This window comes from Sapajus apella, unplaced genomic scaffold (genome assembly GCF_009761245.1).
Source record: "Sapajus apella isolate SASKATOON/1434 unplaced genomic scaffold, GSC_monkey_1.0 scaffold64, whole genome shotgun sequence".
In the NCBI taxonomy this organism is placed as follows: domain Eukaryota; kingdom Metazoa; phylum Chordata; class Mammalia; order Primates; family Cebidae; genus Sapajus; species Sapajus apella.
In genome coordinates, this window is record NW_022437004.1 from 5,397,219 (window position 1) to 5,418,019 (window position 20,801).

The window sequence follows — 20,801 nt, forward strand, 5'->3', positions numbered from 1 at the left end:
TAGGGTTACAGCAGGCTGTTTCTGCAGCTGGCCCTGTGGAAAATTCAATTCTTGGAGCAGATGCTATGTGCCCCAAGTGCTTTTGCCTCTGCACCTTGACTGTGATTCAGTTGGGTATGGAAAGAATGATCCAACTTATATAATCAACTTACATAACACCTTATAGCCTAAAGGCAATTTTATTTGATATTTTAAATAATTTTGTGAATGAAACAAATGTTGTATATATTGAACCATCAGAAAATAAAAGTGTCACTATCTCTCGTTGGTGCTTGAAAGTTTTGGATTTTGTAGCATTTTAGATTTCCAATTTTCATATTAGCAATGTTCAACCTATAGAATGTGCTTTAATGCAAGAGCCAAAGTTGGCTTGCTTACTGTATCCCTCTAAAACAGCCCACCCGAGAGAAAGTCTGAATCTGCATGTCAGATATACTTCTTCTCCATCACTTCTTCCCACTGGTTCAGCAGAGAAGAATGGAGAACATACATCAGATTACCTCTTATCTAGAGTTCCTCTCAACTGATAACCTGTGATTGTCCACCAACCACATAATTCATTCCCCTTGGTATGGAGGAATAGAGGCTGAAGTAAGATGCAAGGCGCGCTGTACAGCACTCTTAACAAGATAGGAATAACAGAAAGAGGACGAAGTTTGGTGTGGGGAGTAAGAAGAAGGTCATGAATTCAGAGTTTGAGATATGGCAGTCAATTGGACTTAAAGGTTGTCATTCCAAACTACCTCTTAAGTCATGCCTTTTCTTTTTCATCTGTATAATGAGTACATTGGGCAATGTTAGAGCCACTGACAGGTGTTACAAATTAAATCTGTGCAGCATAACAAGAATCTTCCTAGTGAATAGATTTGTGCAGTTGAGACTTTAAGCAAGACCAGAGGCTATTTGTTGACAAAGGTGCTAAGAAGAGAATTTCTTAATGAGTCAGAGGTTGGACAGTGACTAGAAGTCTTTTCTAACTCTAAAAGTCTATGATAGAAGGTACTCAATAAATAACCAATGATTTGATAGCATACTAATAACATTTTATAACTTATATAAAAATCCATAGCTGTAGTTCTGTTTAAATTAATGGTATACCTGCATGGATGTTATTTGAAGAGTATATTCTTCAGGTAAAAGGAATATTAGACTGTTATCTTGGCTCGAAGTTTATGGGAAAATAGAATGAATCATTGATACCAGTTAAACCTTAGTGTCAGTTAAACCCTATTTATTTCTGGATTTGAGTTTTCTTTTATTTTTCAGTATAAGCCATGTAGAACTAAATGTTATGATGCATTTTATATATGGAGGAACTCTGGACATTCCAGACAAAGCTAATATTGGGTATGTATTATTTTTTAATAATTTAAAATATGAAAGAATTAGGTTCTGCTTTGTTGTGTTGCAAAGTGTTAATGAAGTTTTTTTTTTTTGCTTTTTATAATCTATTTTACTATATCTGCCGCATGTTTTGAGAACATCTAAAAACAATAAGTCACCTTATTTAGAAGAAAAAGTAATTTATCAACTCACAGTAATAAGATTGAGAAAGGTCTTTATTAGACTTAATTTAGAAGAACTTAAAGTTATGGTTTATAGATCAATAAATTGGTTAAACTTATCAAACTTTGAAAATTATTTTACTACTTTTTAAATTTTAGGATGTCTTTTCTAAACAGCAAAAGGAAAAAAAACATGTTTAGGAATATAGGGGATTTGCCAGGTACAGTGGCTCACACCTGTAATCCTAGTACTTAGGGAGGCAGAGGCAGGAGGATAGTTTGAGCCCAGGACTTTGAGATCTGCCTGGATACTATAACAAGACCCCATTCTTGGAAAAAAAAAAAATATATATATATATATACACACACACATATTGTATATATATATATTTTATATATATATATATATATATATATATATAATATGTATGTATATATATATATATATATATATAATATGTATGTATATATATAGGGCATCCTAAAGACCAACAACTATGTGAGTTTTTAATGTGCTATAGTGAGATGCCACCCAAGCTTCCGAAATCCTACTGAAGAGTGAAATTTAACATTGCTCTTTTAATTTTCTGGATGTCTTCCATTTTCTTGCTATTCTAATGTCAGACAAATGAAAGCTACTTTTTTTTAATTTTAAAAATTATTTGATTCCTTTAATTTTAAACTGAATAAATATGTTTTTCAGGAGAACATATTGTGAGTCACAGGGTTTAGTACTAAGGTTTTATCCCCTGGCAACCTATATGAAGTTTTATTCTTTCAAAGCTTGTAGGCTTCTTAAGTACCTGAAGTATGTGTAGGTATTCAGAAATACTTGCCATATGAAATAAGCAAAAGAAACTCTGGTCATTGGATGCTGTCTCCAAACTTATGGTTATTTGTAGACATTTTCAAAACGGTAAGGCATTACTGAATTGCCTGCCCCCACCCCCGCCAGGAATCTTTGATTATACAAATTTGTTGCAGAGCGTTTTGTAACTTTTACAGCCTTTAAAGCAGTTTCTTGGGTTTTGTTCTGTATATCACTGAGCATATGAAGGGAATTTGAGACATCTCCAAATTTATTTCTTGTTCTCTACCGATCAAATCATGTGTCAGTGCTTTCAACTTTTGGCCTTATGCCATGTTTATAATCCATAAAGGGTACATATTATGTAATGCTGAAAATTAGAATTAAAATCTTTTATTCTTTTTTCTAAACACAGTATATATCATCAAGAAATTGCTATATATTGTGCCTTGATTTTTAAATTGGAGAATTAACAGTGTATCTATTTTTATTTTAGTCAGATACTCAATATGGCTGATATGTATGGACTAGAAGGATTAAAAGAAGTAGCAGTCTATATTTTAAGAAGAGATTACTGCAATTTCTTTCAGAAGGTAATTATTGAACCTCAGAAATCTTTTATCCAGTGCTTTGTCATCCGTTATTACCTACCAGATTTTTAACTCTGATAGTAATAGTGCTTTAAATATTTAAAATATTAAGTAAATTTAACTAATAAGAACTCCAGTTGAGAAATAACACATGGTCTGCTTGCAAAAATCAGAAACTAATTCAAAGTAAAACAAAATTGATTGGGGGTCAGGTATTGAGAGGATGTAGGAGTATTCTGTATAATTCAAAGGTGCTCAGAGTTTGGAACTAGGAGGAAGGAAGTTAAGAACTAAGGTTACTTTCTCCATTTATCAAAGGGCTACATAGTGCTTTATTTATTCTTATTCCTGAAAGTATACTCCTTCCTTCTACCACCTCTCTTTATAGCAGGGACTTGGGGTGGAATGTATTCTCTCCTACCAGTCTCTTCAGGTGACCTGTGGATACTAACTAATTTTAATTTTAGTTACTACAAAGGTAAGTTAAATGTCTAAAGAAAGATCTCATACTATGCATTTCAAAGCCATTCATACATTATTCTTAGATTATCCATTGTTTTGATACATTATGTAATTATAGGTTATTTTTATCTTATTTATGCTTTCTATGTTTTAAAAATTTTCTACAAAGAACATGTATTACTTTTACAATCAACAAAAACAAATCTAACTTTTTACATCATATTTCCCTCTTACTGGTATTTGAAGCAATGATATGCATTTTATGAATTCTAATTAAGTGGTTTTAATAATGCTTAAATTTATTTTTGTTTTGGGTAAGCCTTTTTCGACCTCCCTACAAGTTGTAGCTGTGGAAACAGGCCATGTGCTAAGAGAGAGCCATGAACAACTGGGTCCAGTACCACAACTACTACCAACCCCTCAAGGTTTACTGAGAAATAATTAAACCCCTCAGTTTCCTTTAACCAACTGTTCACTTCAGCCTGTATAAGTAAGGGACTTGGAGGAGGGAAGGCAGCTGGTGCTATCCTCAGCTTTGTAGAAAGTGAGGAATTTGGGTGAAAGCTTTTTCCTTCTTCATATGTCTCCCTCATATTTCCAGTCAAGTGAAAGTTAGAAGGGGGATCCAAGTGAATCACAAAGATTAAAGCTAGAGAATATCTGCATTGAGGAGATGATGTCCTCTCATCCCCCAGATGAACATTAACTGTATCTGTAAAACCATCCCACCCTGGAGCTTCCATCAAAGATGAAGAGAAAGTGGTAAGAAATTTCTTGAGAGAGCTTGGAATATGTCTGAGAAGGCAGTGAGAATGTACTTGAGTGATGAGATTTCTAAAGAGAGAAGGCTTACTGGAGAAGCCAACACTGGTCTTGGTGTAAGGGACTACAGTTACTGTCATATAGAGAAAAAAGTATGAGGAGTCCACTTTGCACCCTGGTTACACATGGTCCACAGGGGAGAAGGAGGACCTTAATGGTTTCATGAAAGTTAAAGGAGACCGATACAGGGCCAGATGACACTGTGTCCCACACATCATGAGCCACTTAAAGAGTTCTTATCCACAGAGAGGCTAAGTTGAAGCATGATCTGCCACTAAAGGAGCCATTATATCAACAAAAGCCTCCAGCATCTGAATTAGAACAGCTAAGGACATCTTCCTACTACCATGTTGGTCTCCTCTTAATTACATAAGGTGACAGGAGTCATAATCTTCTTCCATATATATTTAACCCAGAAAATGGAGGAGCAGGAGATCAGACCATGCTCAATTCCCTGTTTCACATCTTCTCAACCATAAATCTAGTCAGTCATGGGGAGGGAAAGATTTAAATCAGATACGATGAAGAGATAGGTGTTAAAATAGTACTGTGCTGAATTCCGTAACAATCGTATCCAGAAAGTATTGGAATCTGCCTATAGTGTCATTAAGAGATGGGAAAAAGGGGAGATTTGACATAGCATGGTTGAAAGCATTAGTTGGGAAAATAAAAAGTCTCATGTTATTATCTTCTCTGAACTGAGACTCTTCAATAAGCCAGTTAAACCTTATTTAAGAGGTTTAAAAGTTGTAAAAATATAGGGGGGAAATAGGGGAGGGACAGCGGGGGGTAGGGAGTTGGGGACAGATAGCGTGGGGAGAAATGCCAGATATAGGTGAAGGGGAGGAAGGCAACACATCACACTGCTATGTGTGTACCTATGCAGCAATCTTGGATGTTCTTCACATGTACCCCAAAACCTAAAATACAATTTTAAAAAATGTATTAATCCCCTCCAAAAAAAAAAGTTGTAAAAATAATCTTTTATGAATAGTCTGGACCATTGCCTCTATTTTTTTTTTTAATATGTGCGTGAGTACATGTGGGTTATATGCAGCTTCTTGTATTTTACTTTCAATAATTCACTTTATTTTAAAAACACAAAAGACATATTTGTTTATACTATTAATAAAACAACAGAAAAGGAAATTTATGTTTAATTATTAGTATGGTATTTTGTTGAAAACTTTTTTTGCTTTATTTCATTTATTTTAATATAGTCTATTTTGCTGTGGTAACAGATATTTGAGAGAAGTTTCTGATTTTGTTGACCAAATCCTTAAAATTTTTGTTTTATATTTCTTAATACATAATTTTATAAATATACTTTTGAATATATATAATTTTTAACTTTTAGTTCCTTTTTTTTTTTTCAAGATGGAATCTCCCTCTGTCACCCAGGCTGGAGTGCAAGTGCCACAATCTCAGCTCACTGTAACTTCTGCCTCCCAGGTTCAAGCTGTTCTCCTACCTCAGCTGCTCAAGTAGCTGAGACTACAGACATGCACCACCACACCCAGCTAATTTTTGTATTTTTAGTAGAGACAGGGTTTCACCATGTTGGTCAGGCTGGTCTTGAACTCCTGACCTCAGGTGATGCACCTGCCTTGGCCTCCCAAAGTGCTGAGATTACAGGAGTGAGCCATCGTGCCCAGCCATAGTTCTTAATTAAGCAGTTTTTTTGGTGGTGACTTAAATATCATAAACTTACAATGTTATACAAATATGGGTATAATGTGGTGGGCAGTCAGCCCCAGAACTCCTAGCAAGCTAGCTTCAGTCATTTCATTAGCTTCACAATCCTGCCTTTTATACAATTAAACATTTTGGACTTCATTTATAGGATTTTGGCAGGCTTTAAATTTTTTTTCTGCGCCAATTAAAAATATACTTTAGGCTGGGCGTGGAGGCTCACGTCTGTAATTCCAGCACTTTGGGAGGGAGGCTGAGGTAGGAGGATTGCTTGAGCCCAAGAGTTTAAGACTAGCAAGGGTAACAGAGGGAGGTCCTGTCTCTAAAAAAAAAAAAAAAGAAAGAAAGAAAATTAGCCAGGCATGGTGGGATGTGCCTGTGCCTGTGGTTCCAGCTACTCAGGAGGCTGAGGCAGGAGGATCACTTGAGCCCAGGAGTTTGAGGCTGTAGTGAGCTATGGTCACACCACTGCATTCCAGCCTGGGTGACAGAGCCAAACCCTGTCTTACATATATATATATAAAATATATACGCACACACACTATATATATACATACATACACATATATATACAAACACACATATATGTATATATTTTATATAACTTAAAGTATCTCATTATTTCAAAGGGATCTTAATTGCTTAAATTGTTAATATGCAAAGCAAAATATTTACATTAAATTTCTTTTTGTTTGTTTGTTTTTTGAGATGGAGTCTCACTCATTTGGCCACCCAAGTTGGAGTCAAGTGGCACGATCTCAGCTCACTGCAACCTCCACCTGCCTCCCAGGTTCAAGCCTCCTGAATACCAGGGATTACATGTGCACACCACCACACCTGGCTAATTTTTGTATTTTTAGTAGAAATGGGGTTTTGCCATGTTGGCCAAGCTGATCCCCAACTCCTGACCTCAGGTAATCCACCTTCTGAGGCATCCCAAAGTTGGGATTACAGATGTGAGCCACTGCGCCCAGCATACATTCAGTTTTTTAAATACTAATATAATACTTTTAGGAGAGGGATATTAGAAAATCAAATTAATAGCGATTCATAAATAAAGAGTTGGGAAGCCGGGCACAGTGGCTCACACCTGTAATTCCAGCACTTTGGGAGGCTAAGGCAGGTAGATCATGAGGTCAGGAGTTCAATACCAGCCTGACCAACATGGTGAAACCCTGTCTCTATTAAAAGTACAAAAATTCGCCATGTATGCTGGTGCACACCCGTAATCCCAGCTACTCAGGAGGCTGAGGCAGGAGACTTTCTTGAACCTTGGAGTTGGAAATTGCAGTGAGCCGAGATCATGCCACTGTACTCCAGCCTGGGCGACAGAGCAAGACTCCATCTCAAAAAAAAAAGAAAAAAAAGACTTGGAAGTCACTGCCCTTATCAGGACTATGCCAGAGACATTTCCAAAGAAGGCTTTGCTCTTCTCTGAGAGCAGAGATTGTCAGAAGTACACATTTAGAGACTAGATATACAAATTGGCTGTTTGGCGGTCTTTAACACTTAATAAAGAGTTAAAGAGAAACTCTTCAGCCTAATTGTGAAATAAATGTGCTTAGTAATGCAGTCCAAAACATGAAAATGCATGGCATGGGCAATACATAGCAAAAATACGTAACAACAAGAGAAGTGAGTTGTTTTCACTACTTGTATCTACGTTTTATTTGTCTTCATTTATTACTTCTGTATATGTGCTTTTAAAAAATACATTAATTATGATCTAATTAAATTTCTCTTTTTATCTGAGGTCAATATAGGGCCTCTTATTGGACAATTACTTTAATTTATATTCATACGTTAGGAAGCAGATTAGGCCATGTTGTTGTATTGCAATGTGATGTACTAGAAATTATTATACCACTTTTTAAAAAAATTTAACCTAAAATAAATTAGAATAAAAGTTGTGTGCATTCTGACAGCTAAAAGAGTTCAAATGATATACTATAAAATTAAAGGTTGTTAGTGACACTTGGTTTTAAAAGAATAACAGACTTTTTAAAAAACTTAGAGCATTTTTAGGCTCACAGCAAAATTGAGAGGAAGGTACAGAGATGTCTCACATACCCACTTCCTTCTAACATGCATAGCTTCCCCCATTATCAACATCCTCCACTGGAGTGGTACCTTGGTTACAACTGATGAGCATACAATTATACGTGATCCAAAATTCATGGTTTACAATAAAGTTTACTGTTGGTGTCGTACAGTTTAGGGGTTTATACAAGTGTATAATGACATGTGTCTACCATTATAGTGTTATACGGAGTGTTATCAGTGCCCTAAAATCTTCTGTGCTCTGCGTGCTCATCCTTCCCTCCCCATTAACCTCCAGCAACCACTGCTCTTTTTGCCCTCTCTGTAGTTTGGTTTTTCCAGGGTGTAATATAGTTGCAATCATATAGAATATAGCCTTTTCAGGCTGGCTTCTTCCACTTAATAATAGGTGTTTAAGGTTCCCCCATATCATTTCATGGCTTGATAATGCATTTCTTTTTAGAGCTGAATGTTTCATTGCATAGATGTCCTACAGTTTATCCATTCACCTAATAAAGGACAACATGGTTGCTTCCAAGTTTCGGCAGTTATGAAGAAAGCTGCTATAAACATCCATGTTTAAGTTTTTGTGTAGAAAGGTATTTTTAAGAAAAAAAATTAAGACTCCGACTGGAGCATGTCTGTAGCCTCAGTATGAGCAGGAGTTAATTTCAGATAAAGAATTAAATATAGAAAGTAAATTTTGAATTTATCAAATTTTGATTTGTATGTGTTCTGCAGTTTAGGTATATAAGTTGGATTATCTTTATGAACCAAATATTTTTATCCTCTGTAAATTGAAAAAGAATAAATGTGGTGTTTTCCATCAATTTTAGCCTGTTTCCAGAACACTGGTGTCTATACTAGAATGCCTGATTATTGCTCATTCATTTGGAGGGGAAAGTCTTTTTGCTGACTGCATGAAGTAAGTTATCTTAAGTAGTCCTAATACTATTAATACACGGATTTTGTTTTTCTATTCTTCTAATTTTGTGGGGAACTTTAGAGTTTGCCTATTTTCTTGGCACAATGTAAGTAAGTAGCTTAGTGCTGAACTAGTTTCACCAATTAAGTAGGGTATTAATTTAGATAATACTAAAGATTATTGGGATCATTTTATCTTAGCTGAACCATAGTTGATTATGTTAAAATCTGTGCATAGGGGTTTAAAGTACATGTTTACAGAAAAGAGAATATGAAGTTCATTTTAGAGTTCATAAAATTAATAGTGTTAGATCATATATATGTATGGTTATGTAATTGGAAACCAAAATATTGACTAGTGTAATGAAAAACATCTTAATGTCTTTAACTTGGTATCCTTTGATTTTAACAGGTGGATTGTACAACATTTTGCAAGGTTTTGGTCTGAGAGAAGCTTTGCAAATATACCTCCTGAGATTCAGAAAAGTTGTCTTAATATGTTGATTCAGTCCTTAGTAAGTATAACCTGAATACTCTTTTGTGTGTGTGCCACTAAAAAGTTGATTCAATTTTGTATAATAATTTAAATGATTGAAATATAAATGTAAAATATTATAAAAGCAAGAGCGTGAACCAATTCAGATAACCTGATTCTAAGATTCAGTTCCTTTGAAACTACTCTCCATACCCAATTCATCAATCAGGGTTCAAACAGAGAAGCAGAACCTATTGGAGGTATATATTGATTCATGAACAAAGCAGACATGGTGCCACAGATGAAAGCTTATGTGTTGGCTCAGCAATATTGACTTCCACTCACCAAGTGGATCGGGGTACAACACTGAACCCCTCTCGGTGGTACCATTCTTTGAGAGAATCAGCCACCTACCTGGTGGCAGGTTGATTACATTGGATCACTTCCATTCTGTAAAAGGCAGTGCTTTCTTCTCACTGGAAAAAACATTTGCTTTGGATAGTGATTTGCCTCCCTTGCTCATAATGTTTCTGCTGAAACCACTATCCATGATCTTACAGATGCCTTATCCATTATCATGATGTTCCACACAGCATCACTTCTAAATAAGGAACTCACTTACTAGCAAATGAAGTATGGAAATTGGAATTCCATACTTTGCTCATGGAATTCACTGGTCTTAGAAAGATCCCATTCATCCTGAAGCAGCTGGCTTGAGAGAATGGAGGAAAGGCTTTTGAAGACTCAGTTACAATACCAGTTAAGTGGTAATGCCCTGTGGGGCTGGGGCAGTATCCTCCAGGATGAACATGCTCTAAATCAGATTTTGATTTATACTGCTATTTCTTCTCTAGTCAGGATTCATGGGCCTAGAAATCAAAGTTTGGAAATGGACATGGCACCACACACAATTACTCCTAATGGTTCACTAGCAAAATTTTTGCTTCCTTTTCTCACAACTTTAGGCTATGCTGATTTATAAGTCTTAATCCCCAAAAGAAGAATGCATCTACCTTGGGACACAGGTGGAATGATTCCACAAGTAATGATTCTGTTGAACTGGAAGTTGAGACTGCTCTCCTCTAGCCACTGTAAACCCACAGGCAAAGAAGAATTATTGATAGATTGAGCCTATCAAGAGGAAATTGAGTTGATGCTATAAAATGTGGATAATGTAGAGTACTTCTGGAATGCAGTACTCCCAGATTCTATGAGTAAAATCAATAGAAAGCTATAAGAACCCAATTTAGGCAGTGCTGATAATGGCCTTGATTTTTAGAAATAAACATTTGGGCTACCCTGCCAGATAAGAACTATGAACAGTGAAGTACTTGCTGAGGGCAAAGGGCAAAAAATATAGAATGGTTAGTAGAAAAGGGTATGTAAAAATAACAGCTGTACCTATGTAAGGAATTAGAGAAGTGAACACTGCAGTAGTTCTGATATAAACATTCATATTCCTTCTTAATATTTGTTTGTCTATATATTAATCAATTTTTTTCTCCTACTGCCTCATGCCCCATCATCTAAGATGTTAATAATAGTTAACTTTGTATCTATATATTTAAGTTCCAAGGTATCAAAGAACACTGAATCAGTTTGAAGAAGAATGAACATCCCCTAAAGACAAAAAGAGGAACTCATACCTTCTCTTTTAGAAGGAAAGGGTTAGCATGTTTGTTGTGTGGAGGAATAGTTGTATCATGTTAGGTGGAAGCATGACTGTTGCTGTCTCCATTTGGGAACTAAGTATGGTTTTAAGAGATATGTGTAGTTGCCAAGTTGACAAGAAGTTGACCCTGTAACATGTTAGTTTGACTAGGGTCAGCTACACTTCACAGAATTTCCTTCTTCTATGTTTCTAGTTAGAGTGACCAAAATAGACAATTTTGTGTGAAATTTGGAGGACAGGAGTGAAACACTCCTTTTACACTAGGAAGGTTGGAACACTACTGCAGTGTTCATTTACACTAGGAAGGTTATTTACTGGCTCACTGCAGCCAGGTCTGTAACTGTTCTTCCTTGCCCTGCCTTCTTCCACTTCTCTTACCCTAGGCCAGGTATATATCTAGCTTCATAATGAAAGTCACCAGCATTTTCTGCAGAATACCCATTGCATCCAGATTGGAGGCAGTAAGACTGACGTGACTCCATCCTTGTAAATTCCAGCTGATGCTCTTGGTGTCAGTTTGTTCTCACTCTCCGCAGCATTACATCCATCTTTTCTCTTCTCAACTGCCTGCCCTGTGGAATTCAGACTACACCGTTAGATACAAAGGCTGTTTAAGCAGCTCCCACAATTGTGTAAGGTCAACTCCCTGTAACAGATTTCTTCATGCAATAAGTCTGCATTTGATGTCATTGTTAGGTTCTTGGAATCCTAGAATCTTGGAATCTAATTTGACTTTAAACAAAACAATGTAGAGCAAAACTAATTTTACTGTAGCCTAATAGACATGAACAAGAGTTAAGTTCCTATGGCATATTTCTGGTCACAAAAAGATCATCAGCCTTCTAGTAAAGACCCAAAACACTTCTTATATTGAACATCAAAATAAATGTGAGCTATACATACATTTCAGAAATATTAATTAAAACAAGGTAAGTATTTACCCAGTTTTTGGTGAATCTGTGAGTGGCAGTAGTAGTGATGGTGGGTTAAATCAAGGAATAAATGTTTGCAAAGCAAAAATTGTAAGGAACACCTCCCACCACCATGCAGTTTCAAAACAATCACAAATATGGCAGCCTCACTGAGTGTTTTTATATTGTATCGCTTATTGTCATATATTTGTATGATTACCATATACTTTATGAATTTTTACTTTACAGTAATTCATATTCATTTTCCAATATGCTTTTTCTGGTTTCAGCTTGTGGGTGGCTGGAGCCTGTCCTTGCAGCTAAGGGCCCAAGGTTGAAATCAGCCCTGGCCAGGATGCCATTCCAGTACAGGGTGCACTCACAGCACAGAACACTCTCTTATACTGGGACAATATAGAGATGGCAGTTCTCCTAATGTGCACATCTTTGGGATGTGGGAGGAAACTGGAGTGTTCAGAGAAAATCCATGCAGGTGTGGGGAACACATGCAAACTCCACACAGACTATGGCCTGACCAGGGATCCTTTTCCTCATCAACATTATAATAAAACAACAGTAAACAAAATGACATTATTCACAGACCTCCTATGTATATATAAATACCTTCTAGTGGTCCCACGAACCCTGAATGTTAACATCATATGGGGTTACATAGAAGATACCTAGAAATCTAACTGGGAAAATAAGTGTAGGATATCAGCTGGTGAGAAACCACTACAAAAAGTCAACATAAAGCTGAACGTGGTGGCTCATGCCTGTAATCCCACTTTGGAAGTACGAGACGGGTGGATCACCTGAGGTCAGAAGTTCAATACCAGCCTGGCCAACATGGTGAAACTCCATCTCTATAAAAATACAAAAACTTAGCCAGACATGGTGGCATATACCTGTAATCCTAGCTATGTGGAGGCTGAGCCAGGAGAATTGAGTGAACCCAGGAGGCAGAGGTTGCATTGAGCCCAGATCATGCCATTACACTCCAACCTGGGCAACAAGAGCAAAACTCTGTCCCCATCCCCGCCCCCCAAAAAAAGTAAATGTAATCTGTGTTTCAGCTAATGGAGGACTTTGTTGTATTGTTGCTTAGCTTACTGTTTTACATTAGTTTTGTTGGTCAGTGAATAGTTAACAAATTATTGCACCAGCTATAATTCAGTTCTATAGAAGAGGCAGGTTTATTTACTAATGTAGTAGTAGTACCAGTATTTTTTTAATAGTTTTTGGGGTACAGGTAGTTTTTGGTTAGATGGGTGAATTCTTTAGTGGTGAAGTCTGAGATTTTAGTATACCCATCACCTGAACAATGTATACTGTACCCAATATATAGTCTTCTATCCCTCACATCTTTTCCAACCTCTCCCCTTCCTAAATCCCCAAAGTTCATTTCATCATTGTGTATGTTTTTGCATCCTCATGGCTTAGCTCCCACTTAAAAGTGAATGGAATATATACAGTATTTGCTTTTCCATTCCTGAGTTACTTTACTTAGAATAAAGGCCTCCAGCTCCATGCAAGTTGCTGCAAAAGACATTATTTCATTCTTTTTTTTTTTTTTATGGCCCTGTAGTGTTACATGTTGTATATATACCACATTTTCTTTATCTACTCAGTACCAATATTTAATGGATTTTTTTAGACTTCTAGGGCTGAACAAAATACTTTTTTTGAGAAATTTAGTGTAAGACAGGTACTATTATCTCTACTTCACATATGAGAAAAGAGAATCAGCTGGGCGCGATGGCTCATGCCTGTAATCCCAGCACTTTGGGAGGCCGAGGTGGTTGGATCACTTGAGGTCAGGAGTTTGAAACCAGCCTGTCCAACATGGCGAAACCCCGTCTTTACTTAAAATACAAAATTAGCCGGGCATGGTGATGTGTACCTGTACTCCCAGCTACTCGGGAGGCTGAGGCAGGAGAATCACTTGAACCTGGGAGGTGGAGGTTGTAGTGAGCCAAGATAGTGCCACTACACTCTAGCCTGGGCAACAAGAGCAAAACTCCATCTAAAAAAAAACAAAAAGAATCAAAGAGATAAGTGCTTTGTTCAAGTTCCCAAGATAATAAATTACAAAACCTGGTCTTAAAACCAATTTCTACCATTCTAAATATAATATGATAAGTGCTCTATGTGAGCAAATTTTTTTTTTTTAATGTGTGGGCCTTGACTTCAAGAAACTCACAAATTGATGGAAGAATAGGCATTTAAACAACTAAGGAAAATACAGGTTAGTCTATGATGAGTACAAGCATTACGTTACATGTCAAGTCTTCTCTACCATTGTAGCTTCAGCCTTAGAATAGCGCTTAGCACGTTAGCACTCAGTATATATTGTCAAATAGGTAAGTAAGTGAATTGTGTAACTTAGAATTCAGGTGTATACATAAGTTCACAGAGGTTAAATCTGACTGGAATAATGAGAGAATTAATTTGAGATGAACCTGGTTAGAGGACAATTTAAAAGTAAGTAGGTTAGGGCGTTCCTGAAAGACTAAAAATGTGACCAGGGATGTGGAGACTAGGCAGTGTCAGTATTCTGCTATAACTGGAATGAGAGAAGATGAGTCTGGGGATAGACTAAGGATAGATTGAGAGGGATTTTGGCTGAGTATCTTGTTAATGAGTTTAATTTTTTTTTTTCTAAGCAAGTGGTAGGTATGTGATTTTAATTGAAGAATAAGCCCTTCAAACTATGCGTCTCCCAGTGCTATACTCTTTTATTTTTATTTTATAGCTCTAATTAGGTTCTTGTAAGCTTTGTGGTGAATACTTGACATACTTGACTTTTTCTTTCAAGACAGATAAAAAGATGAACATCAGAACAACCAAACATCTAGTTTGATCAATAGCCTCTGGCATCATGGTGATTATTCTCAAAATTTGTCTTTCTTTGTGGATAATCAGGTTTTAAGAAACACTAATTTAACGTATTTGTCATATTTTGTTATAGAAGTAAAATATATTTCTTAATTAATGGAAAATAGAGTATTTTAATTTTCTCAAAATTTGCAGTATGTTACCCAGAAAGAGCAGTCTTTTTTTTAACAATAACCCCAAAATGGCCTTTTAGAAAATCTTATGTACATGCAATACTAATAGTGTTATTTTAAAAAAATAGTTCCAAATTGTTACATGTTTACAGATTTGATATTAACTAAAACAATGAGTTGCATTTTAAAAAATTTCTTGTGTGTTTGCAGATCTCACAAAGCATTACTTATGACCAATTCTTATTAATATGACTTTTGCCTGTGTGAAGTAATTTATTTTATATACAAATTATATCTGGGCATTCTAGTTCATTGTACTACTTTCTATACATTTTCTTATTCATCCTTTACTTATTTTATTTTTGAAAGAATACTTAACGGTATCTATGCTCTTAACAGATTTTTAAGTGTACAATACAGTTGTTGTCAACTATAGGCACACAGTTGAACAGCAGATCTCTCATCTTTCATAACCGAAACTCAAACCCCATTGATAGCAACTCCCCATTTTTCCCTTCTCCAGCTCTTGGCAACCACCGTTCCATTCTCTGATTCTATCAGTTTGACTTGTAAGGAATCATGCAGTATTTGCCCTTCTGTGACTGGCCTGTTTCACTTAGGATAATGTCCTCAGCATTCATCCATGTGGTCACATACTACAAAATTTCCTTATTTTTAAAGAAAGAATAATATTGTACTATATGTATACATCACATTTTCTTTATCCATTCATTCATAGATGGACGTTTAGGTTGCTTCCACATGTTGGCTATTATAAATAGTGATGCAGTGAACATGGTAGTGCTAATACTTCTTTGGGATCCTGATTTCAGTTCTTTTGAATGAATGCTGATGTGTTTTGGATGTTAGTCCTCTCCAACTCTCATGTTAAAATATCATCTTCAGTGTTGGAGGTGGGGCCTGGTGGGAGGTATTTGGGTCATGGGGGTGGATCCCTTATGAATGGTTTGGTACCATCCGCATGGTGATGAGTGAGTTCTCATTTGAGTAGTTCACATGAGATCTGGTTGTTTAAAAAGGAGCCTGGCATCTCCCCACTCTGTCTCTTGCTCCGTCTCTCACTATGTGATGTGCCTGCTCTTTCCTTACCTTCCACCATGACTGTAAGCTTCCTGAGGCCTTCACCAGAAGCTGAACAGATGTGGGTGCCATGCTTGTACAGCCTGCAGGACCATGAGCTAATAAAGCTCTTTTCCTTATAAATTACTCATCCTGCAGTATTCCTTTTATATCATTGCAAACAGGCTAACACAAATACTCAGAAGTAGGATTGTTGGATCATATGGTAGTTCTATTTTTAATTTTTTGAGGAACCTCCATACTGTTCTACACAGTGACTGCACCATTTTGCATTCCTGCCAACAGTGTACAAGTATTCCCTATTGTCCACATCCTCACCAAGACTTGTTATCTTTTATTTTTTTGATAATGGCCATCCAAACAGATGTGCAGTGACATCCCTGGTGGTTTTCATTTGTATTTCCCTGATGATTAATAACACAGAACATCTTTTCATATACCTGTTGGCCATTTTGAGTCATCTTTGGAGAAATGTATATTCAAGTCTTCAGCCTATTTTTAATTGTGTTATTGTTTTTTTGCTATTAAATTATAAGAGTTTCTTATATATTTTGGAATTAACTCCTTATTGCATGTATGATTTGCAATATTTTCCCCCATTCTGTAGATCGTCTTTTCAATGTCTTGTTTTCTTTGCTGTATGGAGGCTTTTTGAGTTCCACTTGTTTATGTTTGCGTTTGTTGCTTTTTTGGTATCATATCTATGAAATCATTACCAAGACCAATGTCGTGAAGCTTTCTCCTGTGTTTTCTTCTAGGAGTTTTAGAGTTTCAAGTCTCAGATTGAAGTCTTAAATCCATTTTGAATTGATTTTTGTGTGTGTTGTAGGATAAGGGTCAAATTTTTTTTTTTTTTTTTTTTTTTTTTTGAGATGGAGTCTTGCCCTGTCATCCAGCCTGGAGTGCAGTGGTGCAGTCTTGGCTTACTGCAACCTCTGCCTCCCAGGTTCAAGTGACTCTCCTGCCTCAGTTTCCCAAGTAGCTGGGATTACAGGTGTGTGCCCCCATACCTGGCTAGAGTATCTTTAGTAGAGACAGGGTTTCATCATGTTGGCCAGGCTGGTCTTGAACTCCTCACCTCGTGATCTGCCCATCTTGGCCTCCCAAAGTGCTGGGATTGCAAGCATGAGCCACTGCTCCCAGCCAAATTTTATTATTTTGCTTATGGATATCCAGTTTTCCCAGCACCATTTGTTGAAGGTACTTTCCTGACCTATTGTATATTCTTGGCACCTTTACAAAAGAGCAATTGTATGTGTATGGATGTGTTTCTGGGCTCTCTGTTCTGTTCCATTGATCTCTGTGTCTGTAGGCCAGTACCACACTGTTTTAGTTACTATAGCTTAGTTATATATTTCAAAATCAGAAAATAAAAGCCACTCCAACATTTTCTTCTTAAGATTGATTTGCCTATTCAGGGTATTTTGTCATTCCATGTGAATCTTAGAATTTCATTTTCTATTTCTATAAAAAATGCAATTGAGATTTTGATAGAGATTGCATTGTATCCACAGATCACTTTGTGTAGTATGGACATTTTAGCAACATTAAGTCTTCAAATCCATGAGTACTGGTTGTCTTTCTGTTTGTCTGCTTTAATTTCTTTTTAAAATTTATATCTGTCTATCTATTTATGAGACAGGGTCTTGCCCTGTTGCCCAGGATAGAATGCAGTGGCCTGATCATAGCTCACTGCAACTTTGAATTCCTGGTCTCAAGTGATCCTCCTACCTCAGTTTCCCAAGTAGCTAGGATTACAGGCACAAGCCAATGTGCCCAGCTGTGCCTTCTTTAATTTCTCTCATTTATGTTTTGTAGTTGTCAGCATACAAGTTTTCACCTTCTTAGATAAGTCTATTCCTAAGTATTTTACTCTTTGGTGCTATTGTAAATGGGATTGTTTTTCTAATTTCCTTTTCAATCATTAATGTTGTTAGTTGAAATGCAACCGATTATTGTATGTTCATTTTGTATTTTTCATCTTTACTGAATTTATTTTAACAGTATTTTGGTGGAGTGTTTAGAGTTTGCTATTTATAAGATTACGTTATCTGCGAGCAGGGACAGTTTTACTTCTTCCTTTACAGTTTGTATGCCTTTTATTTCTTTTTCATACCTAATTGCTCTGGTTAGGACTTCCAGTCCTATGTTGAATAGAAGTGGAGAGATTGAGCATCCTTGTCTTGTTCCTGATATTAACTTAAAGGAAAAGTGTTCAGGGTAAACCTTGAGTGTGATGCTAGAGGGGGGCTTATGGTCTCTATTATGTTGAGATAATTTACTTCTATTTCTAACTTGTTGAGAGTGTTCAATCGTGAAAAGCAATTGAATCTTGTCAAGCACTGTTTCTGCATTTACTGAGATAATCACTTGACATCTATCCATTCCGTTAATGATGTGGGTCACATTAATTGATTTATATATGTTAAACCATCCTTGCATCCTGGGAATAAATACCACTGGATCATGGCAAATTATCTTTATAACGTACTGCTCAATTTAGTTTGCCAGTGCTTTGTTGATGATTTTAACATCTATGTTTATCAGGGATATTGGCCTATAATTTTATTTTCTTGTAGTGTTCCTGCATGGCTTTGGTGTCAGAGTAATGCTGGCCTTCTAAAATGAGGGAAATATTCCCTCCTCTTCACTTTTTTGGAAGGGTGTGAGAAGGCTTGGTATTAGATCTTTTCTTTAACTGGCAGAATTCAGTAATGAGGTCATCGGTAGAATTCAGTGATGAAGCCATCAGTTCCTGGACTTTTCTTTGATGGGAGACTTTTTATTACAACTCAGTCTCCTGCTCATTATCAGTCTGTTCAGATTTTCTCTTTCTTCATGATTCAACCTTAGTAGGCTGATGTGTCTAGGAATTTGTTCATTTCTTCTAGGTTACCTGGTTTATTGGCTTGTAATTGTTTATAACAGACCCTTGTGATCATTTTAATTTGTGTGGCATCTATTGTAATGCCTCCTCTTTCATTTTGGATTGTATAATATTTATTTGCATCTTCTCAGCTTTTTTCTTAGCATAGCTCTTAAAGGGACTGTCAATTTTATCATCTTTTCAAAAAAACAACTCTTAGTTTTGTTAATTTTAAAAATTGTTTTTTTGGCCGGGCACAGTGGCTCATGCCTGTAGCCCCAGCACTTTGGGAGACTGAGGTGGGTGGATTGTGAGGTCAGGAGATTGAGACCATTTTGACCAACATGATGAAACCCTGTCTCTACTAAAAATACAAAAATTAACTGGGCATGGTGGCACGTGCCTGTAGTCCCAACTACTCGTGAAGCTGAGGCTGGAGAATCACTTGAACCTGGGAGGCGGAGGTTGCAGTGAGCCTCCCAAGTAGCTGGGACTACAGGCATATGCCACCATAGCTGGCTTTTTTTTTTTTTTTTTTTGTAGGGGTAGGGTCTAGTTATTTTGCCCAGGTTGTCTCAAACTCCTGGCCATTTTCTTCTCAAGTAATCCTCCCATCTCAGCCTTCTGAGTTTCTGGGATTACAGGCATGGGCCACTGTGCCCAGCATGTTTTATTCACTATTGAAAAGTAGTGTATTGAAAGTTCCTACTATCTTTGTATTGCTGCCTATCTCTTTCTTCAGATCTATTAATACTTGCTTTATATATTTAGGTACTGTCATGCAGGGTACACATACACGCGCGCGCACACACACACACACACACACACACATATACACACACATTGTTATAACTTCCTGGCATATTAATGCTTTTATCATTATGTAATGTCTGTGTCTCTTGTGACAATTTTTAACTTAAAGTCTATTTTGTTTGATATGGCATAGCCACTCTTACTCGTTTTATTACCATTTGTGTGGAATATCTTTTTTTATTCCTTCACTTCCAGCCTATATGTGTTATTAAATCTAAAGTGAGTCTCTTGTACACAGTGTATCATTGGATCTTGCTTTTAAATTCATGTAGCCATTCTGTCTTTCGATTGGATAGTTTAATCTATTTGTATTTTAAGTAACTGTTGAAAGAAAAGAGTTTGCTATTGCCGTTTTATTATTTTCTGTTGTCCTATAGTTCTTTGGTCCATCTTTTTATCTCCCACTGTCTTCCTTTGTGCTTTATTTTCTTAATACTGATATACTTAAAATTTTTTTCTCTTTTTTGGTACAACTTCTATATGTATTTTATTTATAATTACCATGGGACCTACATAAATATCTTATAATAATCTATTTTAAGCTCAGTCACATACACAGAAACTCTACACTTTTACTTCTCCACCCATACATATACTGTTATTGTTTTTTATATCTACCTGTAGTACATACTCATTAATATACTTTTTAGTTATTTTTAATACATTTATCTTTTAACTTATATGCAAAAATTTAAAGTGATTAAGCCAGTCGTAACAACTATACTACTGTGGTGTTGAATGTTGATAATGGGGGAGGCTGTACATTGTGTGAGTTCAGGGGGCTTACGGGAAATCTCTGTACTTTCCTCTCAATTTTGCTGTGAACCTAAAATCATGCTTTAAAAAATGACAAAAAAATTTTAAGACAGGGTCTCACTGTGTCACCCAAGCTGAAGTGCAGTGGCATGATCACAGCTCACTGCAGCCTTGACCACCTGGGCTTAAGTGATCCTCCTGCCTCAGCCTCCTGAGTAGCTGAGGCTACAGACACATGCCACCATGCCCAGCCAATTTTTGTATTTTCTGTAGAGAAATGGTTTTGCCATGTTGGCCAGGCTTGCCTAAAACTCCTGGGCTTAAGCGATCTGCCTACTTCAGCCTCTGAAAGT

The 20,801-nt window shown here is 36.5% G+C and overlaps 1 protein-coding gene across 3 annotated transcripts in view; it reads left to right on the forward strand.

Moving 5' to 3' along the window:
- Positions 1–20,801, forward strand: part of BTBD8 (BTB domain containing 8) — a 125,709-nt gene that overhangs the window by 70,611 nt on the left and 34,297 nt on the right. For all 3 annotated transcript variants that reach the window (XM_032247881.1, XM_032247882.1, XM_032247883.1), the window contains 4 exons: positions 1,267–1,347; positions 2,810–2,906; positions 8,756–8,844; positions 9,256–9,358. In XM_032247881.1, the coding sequence (XP_032103772.1) occupies positions 1,267–1,347; positions 2,810–2,906; positions 8,756–8,844; positions 9,256–9,358 (370 nt within the window). The remainder of the gene's footprint in view (positions 1–1,266; positions 1,348–2,809; positions 2,907–8,755; positions 8,845–9,255; positions 9,359–20,801) is intronic.